We start from the raw sequence: 25,648 nt of genomic DNA on the forward strand, positions 1-25,648 counted from the left end.
TGAAATATCTTGGTGAGTGCACAACTGGAGTCAGAATTAAATACTGCCTTTTGGCATCACCAGAAAACATTCCCCACTAATCTCTGGTTATCTTATTTGCTGCTACCTTCAGGATTCCAGTTTTATATTTTTTTTTTCTAGAAGAAGCCTTTTCAAGCCAAGTATTTCCCTCACATCTGTCTATTATCCTGTAGGAATCTTTGTCCTTTGTCCTTCTACCAGTCATTTAATACTATTTTACTATTAAATACATGAGCCTAAATATCTTTGATCACAAACATATCTTACGGCTTGGATAGGATAGAGAGTATCCTGTTCCATAAGGTCTTGTGTTATAAACTATAATGCTGCAGGTTCAATCCTCACCACTGAGGCTAGTGGTCCTCTAGTATTATGGAATCTGTTTTATTATAAACTTGTAATGATTATTCTATTTGGATAACCATCAGGTACATAAAAAAATTGTACTTTACCTTTCAACATAGTACCCTGTCACCGGGCTTCCTCCATCTGCACTTGGTGGTTTCCAAGTAAGAAAAACATAATCTTTATTTATGTCAGTGCACTGCACATCCAGTGGAGATCCAGGTACTCCTGCTTCATCTGCTACTGCATCTGTTGGACAGGGACAGACAATAAAAGAATAGTGCACACAAAAAGCATAATTTTTTGATTGTTTTCTTACATTGAGAAATCTCTTTAGACAAGGTCAGTTTTCTCTTTACTTTAGCTGTCCTAACAACTACTGACCATTACCTCACGTCTGTGGTTCTTCTCCTTTTGTCATTCTCACAGACCATGGTCACCCACCTCCCCAAGAAAATCCCCTCCAACCCAACCATTTTCATTCTCCTACCTTCTTGCACACACCACTTCTCCCTTATCTATACTAATAAAAGGCAAAGCCCTCACTGACTCACTGACTGGCTCACTCACTCATCACTAATTCTCCAACTTCCCGTTAGCAGACATGAGTGAAAATTATAATCACCTGGCCTCCAACTTCCAAAACTAAACACAAATGTTTGCTGAATCTAGGATAAAAGTGATCAAAGAGTGACAAGGCAAGACAAACTCCCTGTGGAGTTCCAGGAGTTGCGAGTGCATTACCAATGGGTGGAAGGTGCGGTAACACCAGGGTGGCAGTTTAAACAGGAATTTAGCGCAATTTAGAGGAGACATAGGCTCTGACACTCTGTTCTGTTGGCAACGGTCTGTTGTCACTCATCGTCTCTGCCATTCCTACATGCATTACTCATTTTGTTTCTTTACATATCTCCTGTGTACAGTAACCTTTTACTTAAAACACTGAAACTGAAAGCCTACCATTGTTTATTATTGCTGTTGTCTAGCAGTTGTTACAGGTATTCTGCTGATGCTACTGTGCACAGACTTTGTTTCATGAACAATATTATGAAATATGTTATATAAAATTACCATAAGCCTATGTATATAAGATGAAACATAAATTCAATTTGTGCAGTGGGTTGGCACCCTGCCCAGGATTGGTTCCTGCCTTGTGCCCTATGTTGGCTGGGATTGGCTCCAGCAGACCCCCGTGACCCTGTGTTCGGATTCAGCGGGTTGGAAAATGGATGGATGGATAAATTCAATTTGTGTTTGGACTTGGTTTCCATGCCCAAGATATCGCTTTATGCATATGCAAATATTCCAAAATCTGACATACTTCTGGTTCCTGGCATTTCAGATTAGGGATGCTCACCCTGTATCAGTAAATTTTAGAAAAGAGACTAGATAGAAATTTGAGACTGAGACAGTTTTCATGAAGAGACTATTTTCACAAGAGCAACTATCAAAACAAGGGGTCTTATTTATGAAGAGCTGACACACGAATTACCAGAAACATTTATTGATTTATTAATATTAATGTTACAATACAGTACAACCATATCCCATTATATAAATAATTCCAGTCTCTGATATTATTTAGTATGCAGTCATCAGGGAGTTTATTGAAGTCCAATTGGACCAAATTTTGGTTTGACTGGCATAGATTATGAAAAGGGACATTATAAAACAGAAATTAGATATATACAATAAATAATCTAATGATTAGTTGATACTATAGTTCATTAAGGTATAAATGAAGAACAATGTTATCAAAAAAATGTAATTCTTAAACAATATTGTCTCCAGAAGAACACTCAAAAGCAAAATTTTCTTTCAAAGGCCTTCCTTTGGTTTTGTAGAAGCTTTTCTCAAAGTACTCTTGATGTCTAGCAAACCGGGTTGGTAGATCTAGGCAGATGGGTTGTAATGTAATATTTTTTCAACTTCTGATCCCCTAGATAAAATTTCATGACTTTATAATGGCTTTGTACCCTGAATATACAGTATTATGAAAATAATATGCTAAATAACAATCAGCATGGGTTTATGAGAGGAAAATCCTGTCAAAAAATTATGAACAGGCAACTGGAGTAGTTGACAAAAACAAAGCATGTGACATAATTTACTTAGACTGCTAAGAAGCCTTTGATAAAGTCCCACACTGAAAATGAATTCTAAAATTATAACCTATAAACATCAGTGGTAACCTGAAAAACAGGATTTTAAGTTGGTTAACTAACCAACAATAGACAAGGAGGACCAACAAGAGGAGAATGCTCCAGGTGGAGTGTGGGCATCAGTGGTGTCTCATTTATATTAGTGACATTGATTCTTGTGTAGTTAATAAACTTGCGAAATTTGCAGATGGCACAAAAATTAGAGGGAAGGCAAACACTAAGACAGCAGCAAAAGCAATTCAAAAAGGTCTGAACAAGTGTCAGAACTGAACAAACGCTTGGAAAATATGGTTTATTGTAGAAAGGTGCACAGTTCTACTTCTGGGCAACAGGAATGTCAATTATAAATAAATACAAGATGGAAGGCAAATTCTTATAGAGTCATCCTCTTAAAAGCATTTAGACTTTTAAGTTGACCCAATGTTTTCATTCTCTAAGCAATGTGCAGAAGCTATTAAAAAGGCAAATGAAAGGTTAGGTTATATCATAAAAACTGTTGAATATAAATCAAAGGATGTTATGCTAAGACTATATAATGCCCTGGTGAGACTGCATCTGGAGTACTGTTTGTGGTTCTGGTCACCACGGTACAAGAAAGACAGAGCAGCACATGAAGCTGTGCAGCGGAGAGCACTCAAGTGCATCCCAGGACTTTTTGACCGACTCAGAATTAAACCTTCTTAGTCTCGGGTAGAGGAGACTGCATGGGGACCTCATCCAGGTCTTCAAAATCCTCAAAGGCATTGATAAAGAAGATCCAGCAGAATTCCTTCAACTAAACAGTGAACCATGTACTTGAGGACACCAGGGGAAATTAAAGGGAAGTGCATTTATGACTGAAGCCAGGAAATTCTTTAATACACCGAGTTATGGGAATCTGAAACAGACTACCAAGAGACCTTGATAAACTTTAAAAGGATGCTGGATGAGAAATTGGAACAAATTGGAAATTAACTTGATGGACTCAATGGCCTTCTCTCATTTGTCAGAAAACATATGCTCTCAGACTTTTTTCTAATCAGATCTCTTACTTAGTTAGAATTTTTTAATATTCTACCTTAGTGAGAAATGTTGGGTTCTATGACAAGCTGGTGATATTTATTCCTTTGATTTTCTTGTTTTGTGAGCTTTGTGATATCCTGCTGCTGTTATGATTTGGTTTCATTTTTCTTTTCTCTCATGTTTCTCTTTGTTCTTTTTAATCTTCTGCTTCTCAATAGAGTTTTTATGTAGACTATTTTGATTTTGCTATTCATTTTTACTTCTGATTGTGCTTTAACAAAGGTAGAATAATAAGTTTGCATCTTCCAGGAAACATCACTTTGTTTTCTATGTGCATTGTCATTGTGTGTAGCAGATGCTAAGAAATGGGTCCCAGTAGTTTAGTCCCACACACTACAGAAGTTGCATCTCATGGATAAAATTGTGAATTCTCAAAGAAATCTAATCATGTGAGGTAGTTTGCGTTATGGTTACAACTCATAATGTCAGTTTATTTGATCTTGAGATCTGGTTAATGTTTGGATGAGTTGCTTGATATACTTTCTCCCAGTTTTTGACTTTGACTGATCCTAGTCCCTACATTTATTGTTCTTGTGGCCTGCTATTTCTTTAGATTATTTGACAAAACAGGAGTTTGCTGTGATCAAGTCATTGCAACATCAAGTAGGGGATATGGCTGCTTTGGGTAGGTTCCTATAGTGATGTTTCATGTAATGAACTAAAGTCCTAGAATGCACCTTTTTTGTAAGCTGGCATATTACTGTATTTATTTTCAGCCTCTGGTAATAAATTATGAGAAAGACTAAAAATGTGTATATTGTTTGTTTCAAATTTTTCTGACTGGAAAAGGCTGAATATGCAAACGTGAAACTGAAACCTTAAGGCTACCTAAAAATTTGAGATGGAAAAATCAAGAAATAGGAAGGTGTCTTAACCAAGAACATGAAAATCTTAAACAAACAAAACTTTCTGCTCAACAGGGAGTCTTTTCTTTATTAAAATTCCAACATAAGCTTACTAGAAGCCCTCGCTCTTAAGTAACATGTCATCTGGTTCACCATCAAACTGACACATGCCCTCCATCATCATAGCAAGCTGTCATAATTTGTCTTATAAGTTTACATTTCTTTAAGTGTTCCTCAGTCTCTAAGAATTAATTGAGTATGGCTTTCAGGGTTTCCGAGGCCAAGGAATCTAGTGGTTATATTCCTTTTATGTTTCTTTATGAATGACCTGGTTCTACCAAAGCGCAGATCCTGTTTTCCTTATGGATGCCACCAGGTTGAAATTGATTGCTAGAATGAGAAGCCCCATTGCTGAGAGGCAGTTCCTGGATGTTGCACATCATGATTTCAATATCGCAATGTTTTAAAAGGTCAATGCCATGCATAACTTATCATTAAAGATTTAAATTTTAGAAACAGAAAAACAAAAACCTTTGTGTCAATTCATTTTATTGCTTCTGAATGTACTGGGTATGATCATTTTTTCTGCCCCCTGATTACGATTTACATCTAGCAGTTCTTGTCTCTAGTTACATGTACCTTTTTTGGCTTTTGACTTACAGCTTTGTTCTCTGACCACGATTCTGGCTACACATTCTGAGCCTTGTCATTTCGTTATTGTATTCCCAGTTATGACCCCTGTGTGAATTATGACTTCTCTGTGCCACCTCCTGATTCCATTTTCTCTCAAAACTGCCATCACCTTACACAAGCAGTATACCAAGCAATATCAAGAAAATGCTGGTGGCAGAAAATGATGAAATATAAATGAAAATAAAAAAAAAAAACACAGATGATGATAAAACTATCGCAAACACCGTGAAAATAATTTGAAAAGGCTGATGATCATAATATTGCCTTTGTAAGTCAAGGCAAAGATACCAGTGAGAAAACTGAGGCACCTAGAGAGCAGCATTTGAAAATGTATTGCTGCAGAGAGAATTTGAGTCCTACACCAATGCCATCTACAGCGCAAACATAGGAAAGGCTTTAGGGAAACCAGTGGTGGAAATGTTTACATTGGCCTCATAGCAATAATAATTCTACCTAATATCACATTGCCATCTCTGCCAAATAAAATATGATTTCAACAGTTGCATTTTATCTCACATATCAGTTTAGATTTTTTTTTTTTTTTTGCCATTGCTGTTTATATTGGCCTTAGGGCAAATATTTATTGAGCAGATAGTATTAATGTAATCGCTATATTCTGTCACAGATGAACATTGCTGTGAGGTAACTGATCCTCTACCTCCCTGTAACTCTTCATAATTAGACACTGCCTTGTTTACATATGCTACGGTTAGCAAGAAGATCAATCCCATCAGGAAACAATGTCCCTCAGGCTGGATTTAGGCATAAGCTAAACAGCTTTGAGTCTTAAAGTCTGAAGGAGCTTCTGACAAGTTCAGATTTTGTTTTTCATTTATTTCATACATTTACTTGCATATTTAAAGGCTCTAGAGCAGTAGAAAACAACCCAATAAAGATTTGTTATGCATCTTAGCGATATTCTTGCCAAGCTCTGTTGTTACGCAGCCTTACTCTATGTTCTCACTTGCTAGATTGAATCTCTACGGCCTCATTGTATCTAAATACAGCCCTGATGTTCCACTAACCCTAAACCTAACCGTAACCCTACCACCAGTTTGATTAAAGTACTCTTCAGTTTAAGACAGAGAAACTAAATGCAAGCAAAAGCAAATAATGTCATGCAATCTGCATTCGATGGTGTGCAGATATGGTTGGTTGGCAATTTTAAATTGGCCCTATGAGAGTGTGAATGTGAGTGTAAGTGTGCATTAGCGGGACCTTCAATGGACTGATCCCCATTTTGTGGATGTTTCCTAATTGTGTCTAGTGCTGCCAGACCTCCATGACCCTGAATTTTGCTAAGCTGGTATGGAAATGTATAATTGAGGGAGCCTCGTTATGTTACATTGGCAATATTTGTATACAGAGAGTATTGCTGTTACAATGCTGAGATGAATTGGATTTGAAGACAATAATATTGATCATTCATCCCAATAAAGTTAACATGAGTGTAACACCTATGTAACAAAACAGCAAAAACAGGAACATATGTCAAAAATCTTGATTTCTGCTTGATATTTATTGAAATGATAAATGTGGAAGTTTGGTTTACTTATCACTATAATGAGAGTTAAAGGTGGAACTTAAAAGGAATACTCCATCCAAAAAGTATTTTTTATATGTTACTTACCCCATGTATTTTGTAGTAATGGATGGGAAAAAATTCAATCTCTTGTTTTCAAGAGAATGCAAATAACAATGTTTCTGACATAATATAAGTCCATAGTGATTAACATTAGACAACAGTAAACAGTATCACAAACGCCCATTAAAAAAATGTTATGTTGCTCATATTGCATAATCCACATGTGAAATCATCCAGTTGTATGTGCACAATGTTCTAAACACGTGTATTTTTTTAGAATATAAGAACATAAGATAATTGATAAACTAGAAATGATAATGCAGGCCGTAGCTAATAGCTAAGCTGCCCCAACATCTAGTTCAGATATTTCTTAGAGGTTGTCAAGATTTCTGCTTCAACTCCATGTCCCTGTAGGTTTTTTCAGATTCCCACGGCTCTTTGCGTAAAGATGTGCTTCCTGAATTCATTCTTAAACGCACTTCTCCTTAATTTCCACTAGCATCTTCTAGTATTTGATTCACAGTTAAGTTAAATGAATTCTGCTGGATCTTCTTTATCAATGTCTTTTGTAGAATTTGTAGACCTGGATTAGGTCTCATGCAGTCTCCTCTATTCAACACTAAACAGGTTTAATTCATTGAGTTTGTCACAATACAACGTGTCCTTAACTCCTGGGATGTACTTGGTTGCTTTTCTCTGCACAGGTTCTAGTTGTGCTTTGTCTTTCTTGCATCATGGTGACCAGAACTGCACACAGTACTTCAGATACGGACCTTCTGGTGCATTATATAGTTTGAGCATAATGGTTCTTGATTTCTGTTTAACCATTTTTACTTTATAACTTAACATGTCAGACCCCCGTGACCCTGTGTTAGGATTCAACGGGTTGAAAAATGGATGGATAACTTAACATGTTATTTGACTTTTTAATTGTTGCTGTGTAATGCTTAGATGATGAAAATATGCCAATGTAAACCCATAAATCCTTTTCCGAGGTTGCTTCTGGTAGGACCAGAATTTATAATTTATGTTACTTTTGCCCATGTGTAGCACTTTGCACTTTTCCATATTAAACTGCATTTTCCAAGTGTTAGCCTAATTCTGACGTTTGCCAAAATCTTCTTGAATTGTTTTTGCTGCCAATGTCATCTGCGAATTTTAATGATTCACTAACTGAACTCCACAGATGATCTCACCCCATGTTGAGCATTCTTCTCTTATCTGTACATGGGCTATACTTGCACACAAGAGGCGGTGTGGTTACATTGTTGAGATGACTTGGATTTGAAGGCACTCAATTCCAATTATGTTGATTATTTACCAATAATAAAGTTAATATCAGTTCAACACCTATGTAAAAAAACAGCAAAAAACACAAAAACACATGAAGAATCTACACATTCTGCTTGTCATCTCTTAAATTGAGAAATGTGGTTGTTATTATTATAACAAGAGGTGAAGGTGAGCCTTTGAAGGAATATCGAATCCAAAAATACATATCTGTGTTACTTACCCTATGTGTTTTGTAGTGAATGCTGAGAAAGTGTTTTTATTCTCATGTTTTCATTGAAAATGTAAATAACAAAGTTTCTGTTAACAGTATAAGTCTATGGTGACCAACATTAGACAACAACAAAGTAGTATCAAAAATGTCTATGACAAATTCTCACACTCACATTGCATAATCCACATGTGAAATCATCCACTTGTATACTTTCAATGTCCCAAGCACATGTATTTTTAGAACAGAAGTAATTTGACAAACCGGAGAAGACCATTCGCTCATGCTTGTCTGTTTTGCTAATAACTAAGATGTCCCTGTATCAAGTCTAGATACATCTTAAAGGTTATCAGGGTTTCTGCTTCAACTACATGTTTTGTTAATTTGTTCCAGATTTACTTCCTATCTTCTGCTCTAAATACTCTTCCTCTTAATTTCCATTTGCGTTTCACTGTATGTGATTCTCTGTATAGTTCAAAGATTTCTGATAAATCTATTTTATCAATGCTTTTGAGAATATTGAAACCCAGGATTAGATCGTCTCGCAGTCCTCTCTGCTCAAGACAAAATAGGTTTAACTCCCTGAACCTGGCAGAGTACAATAGTTGTACATGTCCCACAATGAACGTTGCACCATCGATATCATGTGAACCGCAATCTTAGCCAATGAATAAGCTGTTCCTGGGCTGGACTCATGACAACTGAATGGGGACAATTCTACAATTCAAGTGCTTATTTGTGTCTGAGCGTTTTCCACTTTAGTTCACAAAAGCGTTTTCTGGAAATGACTTATGCAATATTTGGGAAGAAATGCATATATTGGTGATGTTTTGAGCATTCAACTGAAAGACTAACATGTGGATTATGCAACATAAGTAACATGAGATTTTTTTATGGATGTTTTGATATTGTTTGCTGTTAGTCTCCATTGACTTAAATTTTATCAAACATTTTTTTTTTATCGTCGCTCTGCATGAAAACAGGAGATTAAAAAATGTTCTCAGCCATCACTACAAATTAAAAAAGAAAAACATAAATATACTGTATATAAAAAAATATTTTTTGGGTGATATATTGCTTTAATATCCCCTTTCTGTGCTGGAGCTTTTCGCTAAGTGAGCTTAATTGTTTGCCATTTGTGGACACAAGAGAAAATGAGGGGCTGATAATAGGTGAACATTTGGAATTGGCCACTTGCTAGTTTACTAAAAAGAATTTTAAAATATGATTTGTCTGAGAAGCATTTCATGACTTCAGGCAGACATCATTTCATACAATAAGCAGACTACTTCTGCCTGGTATTATTGTAATGTAATGTAGTGTATGTTTTCCCACTGCTTTCATCCCATTAGAGCACTAAGGATTCATATTGGAAAACCAGGCAGATGAGAGATAAACAGGGAGTGTGGGGTTAATAGGAAAGCCAAGTAATGTTTATTAGAACTTTGTAAGTCTACTGAATGGTGGATTCAGTTTGCAGCTTCATATTTAGACGCATTCCCTTTTACCTCTTCTATAAATACTTAAGTCATTTTCACCCAGAACATTACCAGGTTAACTAAACAATGAAAGTGCCAGGTTTCATCTAATTACAGTTACTTAGAAATCCCACTGATTTCTAAATTGATTATGTTTAAATTGAGCAGACCAAGGGTGGGAGAGACTTAGGGGGCCGTGATTCTGAACGTTTCTCTGAAAGGTCAACAACTACTAAAACTTGAAGAGCTTTGCTTTACTTATAACCTGAAACTTTTATCTCTCTGTGTCACCCTCTTTCATAACATGTATATTATAAAACATGCCCAATCCAGTTCAGGTTCGGAGAGAGTCTGACCCACCAGCGCTGGATGGAAGGCAAGAACTTATCCTGTATGGGCTATTAGCTCACTGCAGAGACCCCCTACATGCACACTTTCCACTTTCTTGAATTTTATCAGTGAAGCAAACATTCAAAATGACAATTAACACCTACGCTTATCTGTGACATGTTTTGAGCTAGATGGGAACTTCTTGTGTGTGGGTCATTTCCTGAGTCTCTTTTGATTTCAGATCGTCTAACATAAGGACATCGTAATGCTTCACAGTTTCATTCATGCAAAAGCCAATGTGATCGATTTTCATCCTGTACTTTAACCTGGTAGTCTCCCATTACATCAACTCTGATTTTTGTTCATACATTCACACTTAACCTTGGCCCGGTCAGCTCCTTGGATAGCCTGCATGAGTGAAAAGGGTATGGATTATATTGAATATGTGTCATGCTGACAACCACAATTCAATAAAAAACTCAGAAACTAAACTGAAACTAAATTTTATCTTATCTGCTATTGGATAAAGCATTCCCAAAGATCAACAGCACTATGAACATTTCCTAATGCTTAATTTAACACAATAATTGTATATTTTTGCTATTACCTTAACCCATCAGTAACAGAAGGAATTTTAGTAGGATTTTTTGGTAGGTGATTTGAGAGGATCTTCATTCTGGCTTCAGTCAATATACTGTATACCCTCTGTTTCAAGCCCACAGGGGACTCCAGATTATTGCTGAACAGTGATAATATAAACCTCAAAGCATTCACCCAGTCTCCAAGATTAGGTCATGGGAGAGAAATAAGCCATCTTTGCATTAAAAAGCAAAAGAAAATTCCAGTCCCAGGGTATGCTTAATAGGCTGTCGAGCTCATACCTCTAACGTAAATATAGGCATTATGGCACTTCACTCCAGTGTGTGTTGGCAGGTGAATGGAGTACAGCCCCTCGTCCTCTTTGTAAATGTGAGAAATCTTCAAGGAGGCCAGGCGGGGAGAGGTGTGGAGCTGCAACCACTTTGTCTCCTTCAGAGGAATGCCTAAGGATTAATGAGAAGGTAATATAAGCAGAGAATAAAATATGTATAAACTCAGTATATTCATTTGGAAAAGCAGCATGTTATGCTCTATCACTGACTCCAATTCATTTCTATATTTAATATGCAATGCCTGTAAAAAGTATTTATACAACATTGAATCACAATGAATTTAGTTTGACATTTTTGATATTGAAAAAGACTCTTTGATGTCCAGGTGAGAACAGGCCTCTGAAATGTGGGCAGTTACTTACAAATATAAAACATAAAATAATTGATTGCATAAGTGTTTAGAAGATGAGTATTCTGTCCAATGCCATTTGAAAATATGCTCAAACTGTGCCAATAGCATTATTAATACACATTCATTTTGTTCTGCTGAAACAGAATAGCTTTATAATTTTGTGATCTGAAGATAAAACAAGAACCAAAATGGAGTACACGCCAGAGTCAAATCCAAAGAGACAAACCAATCTTTTACTAAGTCAGAAACGTGAGATAAGAATCAGAATCGTAAGCCAGAAAATAAGTCAGAAAACTGAGAATGAATTATCCAAACATGGATACCAAAGTGGCACTTAATGTGACCTTATTTACGGTCGTGCTGATGATGTCATGTGATCAAACTCCTGGGGAACTCTGGGAGGTTGCCTCAGGACGTTAAAATATTTTAACTTTGTCAGGAATTAAGATGCAACTAAATTAATGTGTGTATCAAATTAAATCTCATAAAACCCCAAAGTAGACATCAAAAAGTACCAGGAACTCCTCAGGAAAGCGACTAAAAGTTAAAAAAGAATACTAGTCATAATACATTCCATTATCCTTTATCAAGTGCCTACACTTCACAACAACGCAAAGGCACTGGAGAAATGCGAATTTGGATAGCAGCCCTTAACAGTGAACTCCTGCATCAGTAGATTGCAGGTCATTCATCTTGACATAGCTTGTCAATACCCATTCACAAACATGTCCAAACTGACATTGAGATTAGATCTTCTGGTCTCCAGAATGCTACATTCAGCTTTTCTGCTAGATAATGTGACATGTGGCATCCATATACAATCCCCATATGAAGAAAAATTGTATTAGACTTAGGTAAGCCTTTCATCTTACCAATTTCATCCATGACCCTGTGTCCCAACTTAAATAGTAAAAGGTGGCACCTCATTTATCAACTAAATGATCTGCTCTGTCAGCCCTGTGGTGGACTGGTGTCCTGTCCAGGACTGTCTCCTGCCTTGTACCCAGTGCTTCAGCCTGGGCTCCCTTCATCTATGACCCTAAATCATAAGTAGAGAATAGGGATTTATAGATCTTTGGAACTCATATTTTATTTTGGAGAAATTAGGTGAATGGGATTGGCAAGGCTTGCTGGGCTGAATAGCCTGTGCCTGTGCTCATCAAAACTGTTCTAATGGTACAGTTTAAATCATGTGTCACAATATTATGGGAAGGCTGTCTTCAAGCAATGGGGGGTTACCTGGACTTTCAAATTTATATCCTGTTAATACGAGTCATTAGGGTAAACTTTCCTAAAATTGAAATATGACATAATGACAGTACATACAGCCAGACACATGAGCATCAGGAGCTTTTTACAGGTTTGTGTTGAACAAATATGAAGAAGAAAATTAGTGTGACACCACTGCTAACATTGATTCCATCTGTTTCCATAGAGTGGAGAAAGAGAAAACCCTGGAGGGCCACTAATGACATGTTCGGTCAGTACAAGGTCCTGTTTCTTTAAAACAAAGGACCAGCAGAAGCTGGCGTTTAACCTCGGACTACCTTCTGAGAAGGCCAGAGCTCCGTGCCACTGGAGATTGTTTTTTAACTTCAATCACTGATTTTTCTTCTTTTGTCACCGAAGTACTCAACTTTGACCTTTGGACTTATTCATTAAATAAGACATCCTCCGGGACCCCAACAATCATTTACCTGTTTTCTTTATTCATTTGCAATACATTCTATAGATTAGCAGTAGACCTCTTAACATGTATACCTAGAATTAATAGTTGTAATATAAAGAGGAAAAAAAATAAATGAATCACAAAAAGTCAGAATTAACATAAACTGCCTAAATTCAGGGTGTTCATAAGAAATGTAATGATTTACTTCTTGAGCTAGAAGTACATTATAAACAAGAGCAGTTGTATCAAATATTTGAAATATTAAAATGTGCTTCAATTTAAATATTTAATTTATAAATATTCTCAATTATAGTACAGGGTGCGGCAGAAATAACTCCCACATTTCAAAGGAGGATTGAAAAGAAATGGTACGAGGTATCACCAAAAACTTTTTATTTCCCAAATGTAGATATAAAAAAGTTTTTTTTATTTAAGTTTTAAAAATGATATCGTCCAAATGGTGGCCTTGACGGCTGCTACACATTTGGAGCCGTTCTTGGAAGTTTTCCATCACTCTCACTAGCATGTCTGGCGAAATTCCTTCAATTTCTTCTTGAATGGCCTCCTTGAGTTGGTCCAAGGACCAAGGACGATGTTTGAAAACCTCGGCCTTGAGGTACCCCTACAGAAAAAAGTCACAGGGACTTAAATCAGGCGAGTGCGGTGGCCATGGAACTGCCTCGCGTAAGGAGACCACTCAACCCGGGAACATCTCCTGCAAAAGATCTCATCACAGCAATCCATACGTCTTCCTCAGTCTACTGGAGACTATTGGTGACAATTCCTGACCAATCATAATCTTTTATGGGTGTAAATGAAGGTCAGTATGCAAAATTTGCCTCACAGTTCTTTCTGAAATCTGAAGAGCTGAGGCATGTTTTCGTGCTGAACGCGTTGGAGACAGCTCAATCGAAGCCCTCACTGCAGCAATGTTTTCAGGTATTCTCACATTTTTGGGACATCCGGGTGGTTTTCTCTTCAGTGCAGATCCTGCTGCCCTTACTCTTTGAACCCACAGCAAAATCATTTTCCGGTCTGGAACACTTTCATTAGCACGTAAACCGAACTGCGTGTGAAACGCCCTCTGTGTCGCAGTTACAGATTTGCCATTTTTGAAAAAAGCCTCCACTACAAAGCCTTGATGCTCACCCAACCAAGGCATGGTGACAACTGACAACTTTATTATGTACTGTACCTAACGGAACGGACCGCACCCATCTACCTGCTTTGGGAACCCTCAGTGATTTTTCGAAATGTGGGAGTAATTTCTGCTGCACTCTGTAGAACTCTGTAATTTTTCACCCTCTAATGGTAAAGAATCAAAATTAAAAAATTAACATTGTATTTTTAATCACTGACCTTGAAACAGTTTAAAACAATACCCCACATGCTTATGTTTGAAATGTGTCATTTTAACCTTTGGGATGTGGCTCTTAGAGACCTAGGACCGCTGGTAAAGAATCAGCAACCTCAAAATAGCATAAAATGACACTCCACATGGCTACTATTTCCAATCCTCAGTCATTTCAGGTTTTGCAAAAAAGAAGTAATTTTAAAGACTTACATTCCATTAGTGGGTAAACTCTTGGATTTGGTTGATGTGGCATGCACATCTTCAAGTCCTCCTGATCATTTTTGCTGAAGACATCTTTTGGTTTACTCTTTTTCATAAGAATTTAACTTCCTACAGGCTCATGTCAGACCCAGCATTCAGTAACATACGCTCATTATTATAGCCTAGCTTCCTTGACCTTCTTTAGTCTATTTCTTCTTTTAGTGTAGAACAGGAGTGGGAACATCTACAGTATTAAGGAATTAAGCAGTCACCTCAGACATTTTAGAAGTTTTTAAATGGAATCTAACTGAAATACAAAGAACCGCAATAAAAATGTATTGTTAAACTCTAGAACAATATTCTTTTCTAATATTGGAAGGAAAATTGAGTGATAAATGCTTCATGTTTCATCCACAGTTTGAAAATCATCAATCAACATACAATACACTACATGGTGTTGTGCGAGTAACTGACCGTCCTTAAACCAAGCAAGACATTCCTGATGTTCCAATAACTCTGAAGAAAATGTACAGGCAAGTGTTAAAGTCTCTCCCTCTCTTGGAAACAATGCTTTGAATGTGACATCAAAATCAGCTTCCACCCTGGTGTCTGGAGCTGTGTGAGAAAAAAGGAATGATGAAATATTAATGGGAACAAAAAGGGATAACCAACAATGCAACAGCAGAACAGAGGCCAGCAAAAAAGTGGCATCATCTAAACATTTCTGTTATATGTTATATGTTGTTTCTTCAGTCTTAGCTTTTATATCCATGTTGAAGACTCCTTTAGTCTATCATACCCTGACTAGAGCTGCTGATTAGCTGAGAATACTGCCTTTTAGTTTGTTAGTCATTTGTACAAAATCATAAGCATTTCAATAGTTATGAAATGTTACTAACCCTTCACTATTCTTTCTCTTTTTGATATCACTGCTGTGTAGCTGTGACAGATTACTCAACAGCACCCCATTGAGAAAGAGATCCTGTGGAGGAGGTAGGGTTGGCTTGGTCATATCATGAGAAAATCAGGCGTCAACATTGCAAGACACGCTCTAACTTGAGACTGGCAAGAAAAGCGTAAACAAGGACAATCGAGAAACACTTGCCGCAGTGACCTCAACACAAATATCAAAGAATTGAGGGCAACTGGAGGCAGCATCACAGAATAGAAGTTGCTGATGAATGATCATCTATAGGCCTATGCTCGAAGAGGTGCAAAGAGCTTAATTAAGTACATTTTATTTATATAGAACTTTCTAAATGCAGATGTCACAAAGTCATTTACAGACTGTCATCACAGACACTAACTCAAAAGTGAGTTAATAAATTAAAACCAGGAATAAAATGCAGAGACATACACAATAATTCTTAGTAACACACAAAAGCAAGCTTAAAAAGTAAAACAAAGAATCTGCGTAGACAAACACAATAAAACTTAATAACACATAAAAACAGGCTTGAACAAATTACAACCAGGAAAAATTGCCTAGACATACATCATAAAACACAATAATGTTAGAAAAGCAAGGCTGAATAAATAAGCTTCTTTTTAAAATGTCTGTAGCGTCTACTGATCTTACATCCACAGGATGAGAGTTTCACAATTTAGGAATCACAGTCTCACACATTAAACCCTGATTGGAAGAGTTCAAACACATTGATGTGATATAAGGCTTCAGTAGCTCAGGAATATAGGTAGGAATTTATACCATGTCAGGCTCTAAAAGTGAGAACTAGAATTTTAAAATTAATTCTTAATTTCATGGGAAGCCAGTGCAAAGAAATCAGGATGGGTGTGATGAGACATCGATTAGATACAACAGCATTCTGGATCAGCTGTAGGAGATCATGTGAGGATGAATTTAAGCACATGAACAGCAGAGTTACAGTAATCAAGACAAGATGGTACAAACGCATGCACTATTACCTCCTTCTCAGCAACTAATTAAGTGACTTCTGCTAAACAGTGTGAGGCCTTAAATAGTTGGCTGTTGGGGGCAGCACAGGGTTCTCAGAAGTAATTTATTATGTTCCTTTTTCAGAATCAGCAGGCCTATTGTGAACTTCTGCCTCAATAGGTGGCAGTACCCAGTTGCAGGCTAGAAAAATTAGAAAGATAAAAAATGAAGGAAGCTGCGATGTTGACTTGGTGACCTCGTTTTTTAAAGGCAATTAATGGGTAAGAGTTGCAGGGACCCAAGGAACAGCAACGGGGAGTTCAAGCCTGGTATCCCCACAAAAATTGTAGGGCTCATGTCCATGAAAGGTATAGTGATGAGAGGGAGACACACAAAAGCAACAGGATGTGGAGTTAAAAGCCCAGAGCGATCCTAATGCTAACCTGAAAAAGGAGTGCTATAAGCCAATAGCACAAACCAAGACCTACAAAGACTTACTTCACCCTCCTGATCCTACCAGGTCAGTGCACAAAAAAATCTTTCCTAAAATACGTAACACGAGCAAGGCGTCAAGGCAGCTGATTTTGTTTTTGCATACATGTCACTGACATGGCATGTCAGTGTAAATATTGTGATCAGGCCACCTGCCAGCACCCTGCTGTGTACCGGAGATTTGCTCCATCCATTTTGTGCCATCTGGTGCCCTTCGTCTTTCTTCCTATGGAAACCAAAGCTTGCTCAATGGTGTTGGGTCGAGTCTGTTCTGAGGAGGAACTCAGAATATCTTTGCATGGGATTCCAGCTCACACCCAGGCACTTTCTCTGGTGCACATTCAGATTCAGGCTTGGAATCCAGTGACTCATTGTTATCTAATTCAAAGTTGATGTGAGACCCTCCATCAGAGTCTCCAAAGTCTATGCTCTGCAACATCTCCAGAGCCTCCTTGGCATTCATCTTGTTTGGATGGCTAAAATGGTTTGCCATTGTGTACTTGATGCTGTGTAAAAAGCATTGCAAAGCAGTTTCAGGTGAGGTTATATACATTTGTAGCCAACTGAAATAACTGGAGCAACTACACTTTTCAGATTCGTCTATGAATTTTTTTAATTACATGTACTGAAACAATGCAAGTGATTATAAGTGAGATTTCCTTCTTTGGTAATTGTTTAATCTTCTGGAGAAAGAGAGACATCAATCCACAATATGGTAGCAACACACAATAACCTCGAGAGCGGAGGCTAGATGGGACTGTTCTGGGTGAGAAGAATTTGCAAATGTGGTCAAGAGAAAGACAGCAATTCACACCTGGATATGTTCAATGACGTTGCTGGTGGGCGTTAGTTACAACTACATGGGCATTGGCAGTGCAGCTATTTAGGAAAAGTCAAAGAAGGAGAGGAGCCTGACACATTCACTGATAAAATAATTAAAGATTTCAAAACACATTGCCAGTGGCCTTGGCAATGGTGCTTCTAGTGTGAAAAGACCACGTAAGCAGTCTGATGTGACGTGGGAACAGAAATATCTGAAGCCAGGAAAATGGTATCCACATTGTTCTGGAAAAATATAATCATTTTTAGAGGAAACACAGAAGTGAAAACTAACTCTGTTCCCAGACCATAACTGTAGGAGAACAGAAAATGTGTTTTTGATGGCAAATTCAAAAGGTTGTTTTAGCAGAGTCATACATTTGAAGAAATAAGGTCACAGGTAGCCCAGCGCATTAAAACTAGAGCCTTCCAGCATGCTGTTTATTGGTTATGTCTACTTGATAAAATATGATCAGCCAGGTCAATTACTCTAGAAATGGTTGATATACAACCCGCCGAGCAGCAAAAACAAGCTACAAAGAACAGCCTTGATATAAAAGATAACGGCAGTTCAACCACAGTGTTAATTGAATGGCGATAGCCCTGAAATTGAAAACGAGTCCCTACAGATGGATTTTTACAATGACAGATGAAATTTTCTACCCTTGCTGATATCAGTAGCAAGTAACAAATAAAAGAATTGAGCCATAACACAATTTATGAAGAATATTTACAGGTTTGTCACAAAAGGCTCTTCAGAAATAATTACTCGGCTTAAAGTAAAATTCTTACACAACCGACCTTTTCATTTTACAGGGATCAATGGCTCTCCATTGAAGTTGCTATTGCCAAAACTTTTTGCTAATTCTCTGTTAATATAACCAGGCAGGCATTTCAAACTATAAAATGCCCATTTATAGTATGTGGTTTAAGCAGCATATCATTCACATTTTGTATACTATGAATGAACACACACATCACAGATCTGAAAAGCACTGCAACATGAGAATTCTATGATGAAACTTACTTTCTGGGTAACATTTGTTTTTTGAGTTATTTGTCACGGAAATCTACATGGTCCTAAAAATGGTATACGCAGCCAACTAACTGTCTGAGATATTAATAATACACAATGACTCATGGAATCTTAGCATTTCATACAGATCAAGCTGAAGGAAAAGGTGTCATCTCTCTATCATAAAAAAAATCTTGAGACGAGACGTGATCTTTAGAAGAGAGATGTTTTGAAGAGAGACAGAGAGACTCTTTCACATCCCGCAAGACGGACAAGTCACGTCATACTTACAACCTTTGGAAGCAAGTCCCATGATGCACAGGCAGAGCAGGTTACAGATAATGGAAGTAGGAAAATTCGAAAGTCTCAAGAAAATGAGAGTAAAGATCACATTAGCGCAAACAAATGGAAAATAACGGAACAGCAAAAAGAGATTGCATAGGGTTTGAGGATGTCTGGGGGGCAAGAAGGTGCTGTACAGGCTTTTAAACGATTGCAGCGTTGCACGAAATGCAGATCACACGGCACGGCAGGAGCAGAAAGCCAGCAGCTGATCGAACAAAGACGATGTAAAAAAAAGTTATTTGTTTCCCATTGTATCACCATTTAAAAGGAGTTTTAGAGGAGTGACTGCGTCTTCCTTGGGTGCGTTCAGACCCCTTCCTCACAACGGTGCGTGGCACTGGCGGAGGGGGAAGGTTTGGGGTTAGGGGAGGGTCAGGCGAGCAAAGTGCAGATCACGCGGCACAGCAGAGGCAGCAAGCCAGCAGCTGATTGAGTAAAGAGGAGGTTTAAAAAACACTGTACAGTAATCCCTCCTCGATTGCGGGGGTTGCGTTCCAGAACCCCCCGCGATAGATGAAAATCCGTGAAGTAGAAACCATATGTTTGTACGGTTATTTTTATATATTTTAAGCACTTATAAACTCTCCCACACTGTTAACATTATTAGACTCCTTTAGACATGAAATAACACCCTTTAGTCAAAAGTTCAAACTGTGCTCCATGACAAGACAGAGATGACAGTTCTTTCTCACAATTAAAAGAATGCAAATATATCTTCTCTTCAGAGGAGTGCGCGCGTCAGGTGCAGAGAATTTCAGAGAGAGCGCTCGCTAAGAAAAGCAAACAATCAAAAAATCAATACGTGCTTTTGTGCTTTTAAGTATGCCAAAGCGCCGTGATAAAGCAGCATTTTTTAAGAGGAGCGTCCATATCATCTAGGCATACAGCCTCTGTGCAAACAGCCCCTCTGCTCACACACCCTCCGTCAGGCAGAGAGAGTGAGAGAGACATAGAAAAGCAAACAATCAAGCACCATGCGGGAAGCACATCGTATATCATTGAGGAATTTTATTTAATATGTAATACATGCTCTGATTGGGTAGCTTCTAAGCCATCCGCCAATAGCGTCCCTTGTATGAAATCAACTGGGCAAACAAACTGAGGAAGCATGTACCATAAATTAAAAGACCCATTGTCCACAGAAATCCACGAACCAGCGAAAAATCTGTGATATATATTCAGATATGCTTACATTTAAAATCCATGATGGAGTGAAGCCGCGAAAGTCGAAGCGCGGTATAGAGAGGGATCACTGTATTTGTTTCCCATTGTATCACCATTTAAGAGGAGGTTTGGAGGGGTGGCCGCGTCTACTTGGGTGCGTTCAGCCCCCCTCTTCACAATGGTGCATAGCGTTAGTGGGAGTGGGGAAGGGGATGGTGAACAAAGCGAGCAGGGGGCGAAGCCCACTAGTTGTCAAAAAAGAAATGATAAAACATGTGTTCAATGCTTTGATGTACACTACTTTAAATATAATTGTGGAGATTATGGGAAAACCACAAAATGGAGGTCAGCTCTTCCGCACATTGCTGTGGGAATCAGGATTTTTAGGTTTTTACATTTCAAAGAGGTGTGAGTGATAAGTTTCTGTACAAAAAACAAAAGAATACTGCCTTAAAGGGACAGTGACAAATGGTACTGAATTAGCAACAACAAAGAGGTCTACGTTTATCTTAACACATTCAAAAATTCCTTCCACCCAGCCGAACAAGTGGACATCTGACTTCTTAAACTGCAGCTGAAAGGGTATCATATTACTCAGTAGTGGAAGGATCTCTCTGTCAGCCTTGCTCCACTCTTCTCTCCTGTTACACTTGTCCATTTCCTAACCAGTCCTGGATGACCCTTTACTTGTGACTGGGGATGAACCACTCAGACCTTAACTCCCCCTCTATTTCTTGTCCTGAGGTGGAGAGGCTGCCTGTGAACCCAGGGCCTGTCCCTTGGAACCATAAACTGTTGCTGTAATGGTATCAAGGCTTTCTCCTTCAACCTTGCTTCTTCCCTTTTACTCTTATACAACCCCTGGTGTCCCTGCAACCCTGACTTTTCAGTTGCCACTACACTCCCTAGCTGCTTGATATATCACAGGGGTAACAAGGTACCCTTAGTTCTTTGTACCTCTTTCTGAACCCACTGCTATATCTTTATTTTTGTTTCTTTCTTAGTTGTGCTGTCACCCTGGCCCAAAGAATTTTTACAGCATAAGGGACACATGCATGGCACACCACTATATGGCTCCCGCACTTTTCTCACTGTCATGTGAAGAATTTTGCTTCCAACTTAGAAGCTCTCTGTAAGACTTAACCCCCTACAGTGCCATCTTGGTGGAATTAATGTCCTTCCCTGGTAACCTTTTGCCAGTCAGGCATGCCATCACACCATCTTATCTAATAAAAACATCTACTATCACTCTGGTTGCCCCTGAGATTCACTTTTCTCTATTATAAGGCAGGGCCTTAAACATTCTAGAAGGACTGAAGTAGCTGAGGCCAGTACTCCACTGTTCTCTTTACAGTATGTGGTGTTGAACCACTTTGTGTCAGATTGTTGTCTATTTGTGGATGATCAAGCAGTGCATTGATGAGGCTGTGGTCTCCTCCTGGATTCTGAGTGATCCTAGACTCTGTGGTGTAGCAGGTCCACAGCTCCCGTCAAAAGGCCAGCTTTAAATAAATAATCGACGCACTCGTGGCTTAGCGAGGGGGCGTGGTCGGGTGGCTGAAACGGTTCCTGAGGTGTTCCTGATGTGGACGTTTCTCACCTAAGTGATCCGTAATTATTCCCAGGAGATGCTGATTGCCACAGCTGCCACGTCCTCTTCATAAATAGAAGCGCGAAGCGGCCAAGGAGGGAGGTAAAAGAAGGAAAACAGGAAGCAGTATGGAGAGAGAACTGAAGCGAGCAAGCGAGAGCGAACGCGAGCGTGTGCTCGCAGGCAGCCAAGCAAGTGGACAGTGAGCCCTAGTAGTGGTGTTTGGGCGACACTCGGTGGTGCAGAAGGAAGCGGTCGCTCCAGCTGAGCAAACAAGGAGCTGGAGTGACCGGGGATGTAGGACGGCTGGCTGCGTAAGGTCGAAATGGCAGCGGGAGTCGTGGAGTCTTGCGAAGGTGTGCCTCAGCGTGAGAGACCTGGCTGTTGAGGACCTTAAGTCTCTGTCCAGTAAAGGAGCCGTATGGAGCCAAGAAACGGAAGGCAACCAGACAGTAGAAAGGTCAGCTGCCGAGAGGGTGACTCTCCTGTTGCAGGGTCCAGACGGGAGAAGCAGGAGAGCCGCCAGATAAAAGAAGACACCGGCTTGTTTTTAAAGGGTCTGCTTCCAGCATTGTTTTAACCTCGTTTTAAAGGATTGTTGTTTTTCTATTTATTGGATTTTTTAACCTCCACTCTGCACCGATTTTATGGATTTTTTTTAATGACTTTTTGAATGCACTGCACTTCTTTATTTGGACACAATGTTTTTGATTGTTGGTTTTAAATAAAAGCACTTTCCACTATTACACCATTCCCTTTCTCTATTGTTATGCCTCACTGCCGAGCTCATCGGTAACATTACTAACGATGACGGGTTCAGGGCTCCCCGAACGGACGATGGGAGCATGCAGCAAACCCGCATTGTAACAGACTCAGAGTTCTTTCCTAAGCTGCAGTTATTTACCTATATGGTCTAAACACAGAAGGATCTTTGGCAGAGGTGGGTTAGTCATCGGAGAGACACTCAAGCCCTTAGAAACTCAAAGTTTGCACACATATGCCAGGCAGGGTACAGTTACATAACAGTACCATTACACTTCTGTGTCTGATTTTTTTCTTATATAATAAGAACTATCTCTACTGCATTTTGGCTTTGTAAAGCTTTTAAGTTCATCCCTTTTCATTGGCTTCCAAGAAAAAGAGCTCTCTCAAGATACCTCAGGAAAAATGAGTTAAACCTGATCCCACCTATGGGGATTTAAACACACATTGATCTAGTGAAGGTTAAAATCACCGTAGAGGTCACATTTAATAGCATGCACTGGATACCTGATAAACATATAAATCTTTTCAAAGCTTTTAAGTTCTTTTTTCCTCTGTGCAAAGAGAAACATTTATTTATGAACTATCATAACTATTTATGTACACTTCGGTAATCTTCAGTAGAAAGACATATTTTCTTTCTGACAGTCCTGCAAACAATTTGTTGAAATCTATTGCCACCTTTCACTTTGGAAATGAAAAACCTTTGAGTGCGCAGTGCGAGGAGATGTGGTTAAAATGAAGTTCAGAGACTCTTCCAGAATCTGAGGTCTGTTTTTAACGACTGCAAAAAAAAGCTGTCTGTCCTCTGCGCTCATCCATTCAAGTCCCAGTTGGAAATTTTGTGGGTTCAAATCCCAGGCCAGTTATTCTCTGGGGAGAGTTTTGCGCATTATCCTTGTGCCTGCATCTGTGTGTGTTCAATTCTAGCACACTGGTTTCCTGTTTAATTCCAGACCTTGACTGGTAACTCTAAACTGGCCCTCTTGCCTTGAGTCTGTAATATCCTGGCACTCCATGCAGTTTCCATCATGTGCCTTATGCTGTTTGGATAGGCTCCAGTATCTCACCACCTCATATTAAAAAAACCTGGCACAGAGGATGGGCAGGGGAATAAAAGGCAGATCGATCATTTTTCTTGCACAATTTACTTGTTCTTTTAACTTATCTTATTACAGTGGGGATGGTGGGATGAAATTACATGGGGCTGGGTAAGAAACCTCAACTCCCTAACACTTACATTATACGTTGTATCTCCAGATCTTTGATGAAAGTAGTAGTGCATTATGTGCCTCCCGCAGTGGAAATCCAATGAATCCAAAACAATTTGTACGACAGGAAAATGCTTCAGACAGTTTCACTGAAAGTGAGGAAGGATTTCAGGGTAACACTTTAGTTTAGGTGCTGCAAAAATGAAGCTACTACTCATTTACTCTTACGTAACAAGACCTTAACAATGATTCTTTTGGTCTTCATAACATTTAAAACATCTCTGTGCAGTGTGGCATATTGACATGGTGCTAAAATGATTTGTTAATGTAAAGGATTCACAGGTCTTATACTAATTATGTAATATCAAGAGAAATGTTTCCCAGTTGAGCCATCTCAGACCACACTAAAGTGTTAGTAGGTCACATAACAGAGATGAAAAAGCACCTTACTGACAGTTTGGAAGTGTTATGAAGACCCAAAGAAGTGTATATTAAAGTCTTGTTATATTGTATAATAGTAGGCTAAGTAAGTAATAGATACATTTTTGCAGTAGCATAATTAAAGAGTTTGCCACTTTCAGTCATATGAATGGTGCTGGGTTTTAAAATAAAGTTTTAGTTCTTGTAGTATACAATATTCATAACGGTAAATTAAATACATACAGTGGATTCAAAAAGTATTCAGACCCCATCACTTTCTGTACATTTGATTGTGTTGTAGGTGTATTTTTAAATGGATAAATTTGCCACTTTTGCTGATCAGTCTACTCTGAATAACCCATAATGACAAAGTGTAAATGTGTTTTCCAAAAAGGTTTGCAAATTTATTAAAAATCAAAACTATAAATATTCACAACCTTTGCTGTGGCACTCCAAACAATAGTCAGGTACATCCCATTTGCTTTAGTTCTCCTTGAGATGTGTGTAGAACTTGACAAAATGAATTGAGAGGACATCATTTAGTAAGACACACTCCTGTGTGTAGAAGGTCCCTCAATTCACAATGCATATCAGGACAAAAACACATAAGTCCAAGGAACTCTCTGTAGACCTTCATGATCAAATTGTGGTGAGGCAAAGATCAGGGCAAGGGTATGAAAAAGTATTTAGAGCTTTGAGTGTTCTCAGGAGCACTGTGGCCTCAGCAATTGTGAAGAGGAAGATATCTGGAACCACCAGGACTCTTTGGAGTGTTGGCTGTCTGTCCAGACTGAGTAGCTGAGCAAGAAGAGCCTGGTTTATGGAGGTGACCAATAGCCCAGTGTTTGCTCTAACAGAGCTCCAGAAGTCCTCTCCTAAGATAAGAGAACCTGTGAGAAGGGTGACCACCTCAGTAGCACTCTATGAATCAGGCATATGACAGTTTAAAGGACTTAGAGAGCATGGGGGAAGAAAATTCTCTGATATGACGAGACAAAAATAGACCAGGCACTGCTCATCTTCTGTCTAATACCAATCCTACAGTAAAGCATGGCGGTGACAACATCATGCTATGAGGGTGCTTCTCACTGGCAGGAGCAGGTAGACTGGTCAGAACTGAGGGAAGGATGAATGCAGCCAAATAAAAAGAGATCCTTGAAGAAAACCTCTTCCAGATTGCACATGTCCACGAATGGGTCAATGGTTCAACTTTCAGCTGACAATGACTCATACTGTAGCATTCAGCCAAGACAACAAGACAGAGGCTTCAGGACAAGATTGTCCCTGAGTGGCCCAATCAAAGCCTAGACTTAAACTCCAGAGAACATGTGACAAGGCCTGAAGATGACAGTTTAAAAGCACTTCCCATCCAATCTAACAGAGCTTTAAGAGGCTCTTCTAG

General features: G+C 38.7%; 1 protein-coding gene across 2 annotated transcripts in view; it reads right to left on the bottom strand.

The window, feature by feature from the left end:
- Positions 1–25,648, bottom strand: part of myom3 (myomesin 3) — a 313,022-nt gene that overhangs the window by 163,151 nt on the left and 124,223 nt on the right. For both annotated transcript variants that reach the window (XM_039740882.1, XM_039740883.1), the window contains exons 9-11: positions 15,005–15,145; positions 10,904–11,065; positions 474–615 (exon numbers count right to left, since the gene is read on the bottom strand). In XM_039740882.1, coding sequence (XP_039596816.1) covers positions 474–615; positions 10,904–11,065; positions 15,005–15,145 — 445 coding nt within the window. The remainder of the gene's footprint in view (positions 1–473; positions 616–10,903; positions 11,066–15,004; positions 15,146–25,648) is intronic.

The sequence above is a fragment of the Polypterus senegalus genome, chromosome 17 (assembly GCF_016835505.1).
Source record: "Polypterus senegalus isolate Bchr_013 chromosome 17, ASM1683550v1, whole genome shotgun sequence".
NCBI classification, from domain to species: Eukaryota; Metazoa; Chordata; class Cladistia; order Polypteriformes; family Polypteridae; genus Polypterus; species Polypterus senegalus.